The sequence below is a fragment of the Festucalex cinctus genome, chromosome 4, assembly GCF_051991245.1.
Source record: "Festucalex cinctus isolate MCC-2025b chromosome 4, RoL_Fcin_1.0, whole genome shotgun sequence".
Taxonomy (NCBI): domain Eukaryota; kingdom Metazoa; phylum Chordata; class Actinopteri; order Syngnathiformes; family Syngnathidae; genus Festucalex; species Festucalex cinctus.
The window spans coordinates 22,398,788-22,406,291 of NC_135414.1; the positions used below are offsets into that span (position 1 = coordinate 22,398,788).

Consider the following 7,504-nt stretch of genomic DNA (forward strand, 5'->3'; position numbering starts at 1 on the left):
ACACAGTGTTGACTGTGAATTTGATTTTGTCTTATAAAGGGTTTACATTTACACGATTTCTTAATAATTTCAACTTTATTTTAATTTTGATAGTAGTTTGTAACTTTCAAAAGTGGGCCTTCAATTACCGCTGAATCATTTGGATACGTTACACAGGTTTTACAATGTCATTAACACATTCACTGCCAGTCCAGTAAAAGCTTTGACATTGACGACTTTTCCCGTCAATGGCAGTGAATGAGTTAATATTGTGTTAATAAACACCTTTTACAGCTCAAACTGTTATGTTTATGTAGTACCTCATTTGAGTTCATTTCAAACTGTGATGTGGAATGCCGGCTTGCTTTTAAACAGTATATCTGCATTCAACTTTTGTGTACACTGTTTTCAACAAGTGTGAGTCATTTCATGGCAGCTTTTTACACAGTGGTTCACTTTTTCTGCACTTGGTAGGTGGTGAGTAGAGAACTGCTACTTTAGGAGCCACTTTGCAATAAAAGTATCATCATAAAGGGGTTTATGAATTGTTAATATATAGGTTAATAATTTGTTTTGTTCAGGCCTAATAATCTGCTATAAATTGTTGAGTGACCTCAGGCTTGCTAGAAAGTGAACCCACAATTATCTGGCTATTAATACTATTGTGCAAACATCACTTTATAAGTTTGCTATTTCAAAATGGTCAAAACTTAAGACAACCATAGGATAAGTGAAATAATAGTTTGAACTTGCCAAATAGTGTGAGCCAGCACTTACTATTGATAACCGGTTCATATGGACAAAATGTCAATTTTAATGTTTTAATGAATTGAATGCCCGCACATACTTTATACAGTACTATTGTTGTTGTGTGATGACACATTTTACTACAATTTTAGTCCTCTTTTTACATATTTATGACAATGAAGACAAACGTGAGTACCCTAATTGCATTTATAATAATTGTACAGTGGTTAATTAACTTCATTTAATAAGTTTCTCTAAGTCGAGAAACCAGAGGTGATGACTTGTTTGCCACTTTTCATCTATTTGTAAAAATCATACTGTCGTGCATAACATTTGATGCATCTCTGCTTCAGACAGATTAGACAATTATGTGCATAGTAACGTCAACATAGCAATTACAGTAGTGAGCCGACACTTTCTCTTGAAAACTGATTTATATGGACAAAATGTTTATAATGTCATTAGTAATGTATTAATAAATTATCAACCCTTCCTAAGGGTACACATGTTACAGCACGTGGTGCCAGGTAACAAATAAATACTGCTTAAAGCATCCATTTTACAGTATATGTTTTACGATGGGGACAGCATGAACCTGAACTGGATTATTCGACAACACAATTTCTTAGGAGGAAGTAATTGCTTTGTAATATGTCCCTGTTTAACTCTTCGCTGAATTTTCTCTCTGTAGTGTACGTCAGGCATCATCGCGTACGGATGCTGACTGCAAGGCTCCCATTCACACTCAGGCATCATTATAACCAATCAATATTCATTTAGTCATCCCGCCTATTGACTCCCGACTGAAATAATATTACAGGTCGTTTGTCACGTCACCGAGCAAGGACAATTAGATCCTTTATCCTCCCTCCCAAAAAGTGGATATTGAGTAAGTCTGGATAACACCCAAGTGTAAATAAGTATTTTCTTCATCAAACACTATAGGCAGCGAGGGGGAAAATCAATAGCTGCTTCCTGTGATCCATCTCCAGCCAATCAATCACCCCGCATGCGTGCAGCAGGCCAAGCAAGCAGGAGGAGGAGGAGGAGGACGGCGGCGGTGCGCAATCTTTGTCCGATACCCCCTCATTTTGGAGCCGCTTCTCATAATGGGGTCATCATTTCATCACTTAGTGCATCCAGCAGTCTGCCATTCAGCCCCATGAGGGTGGGCGGAGCCATCAGATGAGCGCCATACATCTTCATCCAGGTCAGTGGGGGGAAAGGAGATCAGAAAAGAACAGTTTTTCATTGTAATGCACGCTAAGGGGAGTCATACAGTGCAGTGTGCGTGCTTTATTGATTCGCCCGTGCACCCCACCAGCCATTTACATTCACATAAACAGAGATAAGAAAATCCGGACATATTTCGTACAATAAGTGTTTTTCACGTGTGTGTCAGCTGAGCTCCTCTTCATGCATCTGAATAAATAAAAAAACAAAATATAATTAATACAGTAAAAGTGACTACATACTCACATGAAAAAGACAAGAACAAGTTAAACCATACTTAACTATATCACATGTAAAATATAGAATTTTAATATAATTTGATATGTTTAATAATAATAATAATGGATTTGTTTTATAAAATTTTATATTTGTAGATAAAAATTAAAGTGCACATATAGGCAAAAGTTTTCAACCACACTATAAATGAATAGTTTCTCTGATGTTGTATTTGTTAAGCTGTAAATACTCTGACAGGCCTTTAATGGTCCACGCGCCTTATGTTGCCCACCCATGACCCATAACACATCCACCCACAATGGTCAAATTAATAATGATAATAATAATAATAACAATGATCATTAATAATAATAATAATAATGCAAGGCAAAAATAAGTCAGATCAATTTGAGTTATTTTGGATCCCCAAAGCATTATTTTGGATTGGGAGGAGGGGATAGAAGGGGGGGGGGGGGGCGTTTAAGGGGGGCTTGAGGGTAACTGTTTTGAATTTCAATTGACTTCCAAGTGGCAAAAAGCCCTCAGCTAATACATCAAAGAAAAATTGGTGTCAACTAATCGGTTTAGGACAAAATCCCATGAATACTTGAAGCAGTTTTGTGCAGCACTTTAAAAAAATCCACATTCGTAATTGCCTTTGAATGTTTTTTTTTTTTAAATAAGTTTTTAAGGGTGTGCAAAGTGATTAAATAAATACTCAATTACGCATAAGCCATACAAAAAGACATACTCACCTGTGTGCCTGCGGTTGTCACAACGACTCCCAACTCTAATGCAATTATCATTTATGCTTTCAAATATGAGTATAAATAAAAGCGTCCATTCCGGTGAGTCTTGTCTGCGCATCATGATGATCATTAGGCGCTCGACTCGCTTTTTGTTTCGCCCTCCCTGCTCCTCTCTCTGCTTTTTTCCTTCTTTTTGCTCCTCGCACTCCTCTCTGTTCCAGCGTCATCACTCTTTTCCCCCTTTTTTTGCGCTGTGGTGTTTTTTTTCTCTCCCATTTTTCTCCAAACCACGTGATCAGCAGTCGCGCGCACACGCTCTTTAGCAGCGCCTACAGCGATCCCTTTCGGCTTAACTGGGACTTGAACTATAGACGGCAAGGAGGCAACCCACACACGCACAAAAAAAAAAAAAAAAAAAAACACACTGCGAATGTAAAAAAAATACATATATTTCTTACACCATTTATATGTGCTAAATCAAGTAAACGTGATTAATGCTAAGCCAATAAATAATATGAAGATACATAGCCTACATATAATAAAGCACAATTTCTCTGTAAATTGCGGACAGTCTAACACAAAATTAATTAAACGTGAAACTGATAATAAAAAATAAATACCAAACGTATGCGCAATAATCATGCCAATATAACAACCCAAAAGAAAAAAAAAAGAAAAATTTATAGCACACCAAACAGACTGACCAAGAAAAAATAATTCAAATACAAATATGTGGGAAAAAATAAAAAGACATGAGCTGCATTTTTTTTTAATATCAATAAATAAAAGTATAAAACATATAATGGAGCCTATTGTGCGCAATATTTTTAAATGCGACCCATGTGCTCACACACGCACACTTAGGCAATTACTGCCACACGCTCACTCTCACACGCTCACACACACACTTTTACTTTCACTTGCCTACCGCGCACTATAAATAAGACGTTTATTATTATTTTTAATCCACCTGAATGGTTAGATGAAACGCATCCATTGCAGATTCTCAGCTGTTTTATACGCGCAAAAACGCACAAAAAAATAATATTAAGAGGAGCAGTTGATGGAAAAAAAAAATCTAAAATGAAAAATAATAATAAATCCTGGTTGTGGCTCTATCTTGAGAGCAGCCGATTGGAGTGCAGGCGAAGAAAAAGTTGACAAGGCTGGCGTGATGTCGCCATCCGAAATGAGCCGTTGCATTGTTCCACTTTGGGGAGGGAGCGTGTGAAGACCAATAAATATATATATAAGTGAGAGAAATGAAAGAATGTTAGTTAACGCGAGAGATGTGGGGAGAGGGGATAGAAAGAGAGCGAGGACGAGAGAGAGAGAGAGAAGAGAGAGAGAGAGAGCTCCCTCCACTTTGCAGCGACGACACCCCTCGAGAAGGAGGGAGGAGGACGGGGGAGGAGGAGGAGGAGGAGCGTGCTGTGCGGCGAAGTAGGCTCCTCAATTTCCAACTTAGCATCTTGGCATACGCGGCTAGATTTTCCCATGCAGGGCAGGCGAAGCCCCCCTAAAAAGTCTGCTTGACGGCCGAGAGCAAAACAGCCACCAAAAAAAAAAGAGGAGCTGCAACTTTCACCAAAAAAGAACTGGAGAAAGAGGAAGATTTTTTTTTTTTTTTTTTGCGGGGGGAGGAGGAGGAGGCAGCAGGTCTCCCCACAAACGGCTGTCTCTATGAGAGGCTGAGGAAGGGGGGGAAACAACAAGGGGAGAGGGAGAAAAAAAAAGCTGAAAAGTGGAGGGGAGACAGTGTTAAACTTGCCGCAGCTATGGCGTACCCTCAGGGCTACTTGTACCAGCCGTCCGCCTCCCTGGCCCTCTACTCGTGCCCGGCAGCTTACGGCACCAGCGTCATCTCGGGACCCAGGACGGAGGAGCTGGGCAGGTCGTCGTCCGGCTCGGCGTTCGCGCCCTACGCCGGATCCACCAGCGCATCCACCGCGGCCGCCGCCGCCGCAGCAGCAGCAGCCGCGGCCGCCTTCAGCAGCGCCTCGCCCGGCTACAACTCGCACCACTTGCCGTACGGCGCGGACGCGGCGGCGGCTGCGGCCACTTTTACCTCGTACGTGGTGAGTGCACAAAATAAATAGTAAATTTAAAAATAATAATAATAATAACAATAATAATAATAAGTGGGAGCAGTTGATCAGGAAGTAATCATATAGAAAAGTGCGCATGCGTTAATTAGCCTTAATTGTTACTTTGATTTTTTATTTATTTTTTTTCAGAAAAAATACTTTATTATAGGCCCTTTTTGTTTCGCATTTGTTTTTAGCTCATGTTGGCCTTAATGTTGACAATACCATATTTGCATGTTTGTTTGTTTGTTTTTTAAGAAAAATACAAAATGTAGTCATTAAAATGATGTGCAATATAGGCTCTGAATATTTTTGCTTTACCCAGAGCTCTCCCTACGACCACTCGACGGGCATGGCCGGCTCAATCGGGTACCACCCGTACGCGGCGCCCCTGGGGTCGTACCCGTACGGCGACCCGGCCTACCGCAAGAACGCCACGCGCGACGCCACCGCCACGCTCAAGGCCTGGCTCAGCGAGCACCGCAAGAACCCGTACCCGACCAAGGGCGAGAAGATCATGCTGGCCATCATCACCAAGATGACCCTGACCCAGGTCTCCACCTGGTTCGCCAACGCCCGCCGGAGACTCAAGAAGGAGAACAAGATGACTTGGACGCCGCGCAACCGCAGCGAGGACGAGGAGGAGGATGAGAACATCGATCTGGAGAAGAACGATGACGACGACGTGACCCCGAATAATAATAATAACAACTTCAAACCGAGCGGAGACAAGATTCAAGAATCTTCGGATACTGAAGCAGGTCGGTGCAGAGAGAGAAAAGGGGAGAGGAGGGGAATTAAAAAAAACAAAAAAAAAACATCAATTTTTCATCGCAGTCGTTTCTACTTAGGGTGCAAAATTGATTGCTGGTTAATGGCGGTGTATTATTTATAATGGGACAATCGCTTTAAATAATAATCACCTTGAACTGCCCTCGTTTGACTTGAAGTGCTGCTCATGCAAAGTGTTCAGCACACTTCTCATTAAAAGCAAAAAAATATGATTTGTTTATTTTTGTCATTAACGACTTTTCGTGCATTTTTGTCCGCAGATCCCAAATCGCTGCACCCCGCGGACGTGTCCTGCGATCGCTTCAAGGAGGACCCCCTGCACCCCAAGGACGCGGACCCCCTCCTGAGCGACCCCGAGTCCAAAGAACCGGACGACTCGCAGGAGCGGACTACGGACTTGTTGTTGGATTCTTCTTCTTCCTCAACCTGCGGCGGCAAGCCCACCACGTCGTCGCCTGCACGCGCGGCGGGGGCTCCCGCGTCGGACCTGAGCCACGCGCCCACCTCCGTCATCCACTCGCCCCCCTCGGCCCCCAAACCCAAACTGTGGTCCCTCGCGGAGATCGCCACCTCGTCGGACCGCTGCAAAAGCGGCGGGGACGCGCAGCAAGTCCCGCGGGGCGAGCAGCAGCAGCAGCAGCAGCCTTGCCCGGTCGTCATGGGCCCCGCGTCGGGTTCCCCTTCCCGGTCGTCCCCCGGCGTGCTGTCGCGGCCGCTCTACTACGCGACGCCCTTCTACCCGGGATACACGAACTACCACGGGGCCACTTTCGGACACCTCCACGGATCCGGCCCCAGCAGCACCCCCTCGTCCACGGCGCACTTCAATGGATTAAACCAGACTGTGTTAACTCGAGCCGAGGCTTTGGTGAGGGAGAGCCACAGAGTGAGGGGCCAAACGCAGGTAGAGCTTTGTAAAGACTCCCCTTACGAACTCAAGAAAGGTATGTCAAACATTTAACAACTGCGACAAAAAAAGGACATCTTTTTTTTTTTTATTTATTTGCAAAAAAAAAAGAAAAAAAAGAAAGAAAAAAGAATCCAACATCTGAACATTATATTCTCCCCCATTCATTGAAGAAAAAAAAATGTTTAGTTTCTCAAGGAGTGTAAACGAGAATGGTCTTAAGGCAAGCCCAAGTTATTTGTATTAAACATGTATATTTAATGTAGCATTTTTTTTTTGTATTTAAAAAAATGGACGACATTTGAAGTAAATTATGGAGAGAGGACAACTATATAAATATATTTGTGCAGCGGTTATTTTGTGGGTTCAAATGTGTTTCTATCAAACAAAAACAACAACAACAACAACAAAAATAGAGAAGGGGGCAATGTTTAACCTGACGGGCATGTCAAATTCTATTAGGAAAAAAACACCAAACTAACATTTAAAAAATTGCAGTTTGACAAAGACGATTTCTTAAATAATCTTTTGAAGTTTCCTTCATAATAAGCCGTTAAAGCCAATTACCTGGCGTGTTTTACGCACTGCAATCAGGTGGCGGATCGAGCTGATGAGCTCGATTTTATGCCGAATTTAGACCTCATTAATATATTGCAAAGGGAGGCTGCTTAAAAAAAAAAGAAAAGAAAAAGAGAGCGTGCATTCACAGCATAGTGGCACCATTAATGCAAGGCGAGGGACACTCGCTATTTTTAATGGCTGTTTGGACACACACGCACGTCCACACGCACGCA

General features: G+C 42.5%; 1 protein-coding gene and 1 long non-coding RNA gene across 3 annotated transcripts; one reads left to right on the forward strand and one right to left on the reverse strand.

Moving 5' to 3' along the window:
* Positions 1-1,007: 1,007 nt before the first annotated feature.
* LOC144017805 (uncharacterized) lies at positions 1,008-4,242 on the reverse strand. Its single transcript, XR_013283258.1, has 2 exons — positions 2,931-4,242; positions 1,008-2,148 (listed from the first exon to the last, which is right to left on the reverse strand). It is a non-coding gene; the product is annotated as an uncharacterized LOC144017805 (long non-coding RNA).
* Positions 4,243-4,366: 124 nt separating this feature from the next.
* irx5a (iroquois homeobox 5a) lies at positions 4,367-7,066 on the forward strand. Of its 2 annotated transcripts, none has more exons than XM_077518264.1 (3): positions 4,367-5,002; positions 5,337-5,772; positions 6,064-7,066. In XM_077518264.1, exons 1-3 carry the CDS (start codon positions 4,703-4,705, stop codon positions 6,762-6,764), a joined length of 1,437 nt encoding a protein of 478 aa, XP_077374390.1. In that variant the 5' UTR covers positions 4,367-4,702; the 3' UTR covers positions 6,765-7,066. The 2 variants fall into 2 exon arrangements, with proteins under 2 accessions (XP_077374390.1, XP_077374391.1); XM_077518265.1 differs by having other exon boundaries at positions 4,696-4,995.
* The last annotated feature ends 438 nt before the right edge of the window (positions 7,067-7,504 follow it).

What these genes read in the sequence shown, in the direction of transcription:
- irx5a (XM_077518264.1), top strand. Translation starts at nt 4,703, where the DNA reads ATGGCGTACCCTCAGGGCTACTTGTACCAGCCGTCCGCCTCCCTGGCC. An exon ending in CCACTTTTACCTCGTACGTG is followed by an intron (nt 5,003 to 5,336) that starts GTGAGTGCACAA and finishes TGCTTTACCCAG; the next exon opens with AGCTCTCCCTACGACCACTC. An exon ending in ATCTTCGGATACTGAAGCAG is followed by an intron (nt 5,773 to 6,063) that starts GTCGGTGCAGAG and finishes TTTTGTCCGCAG; the next exon opens with ATCCCAAATCGCTGCACCCC.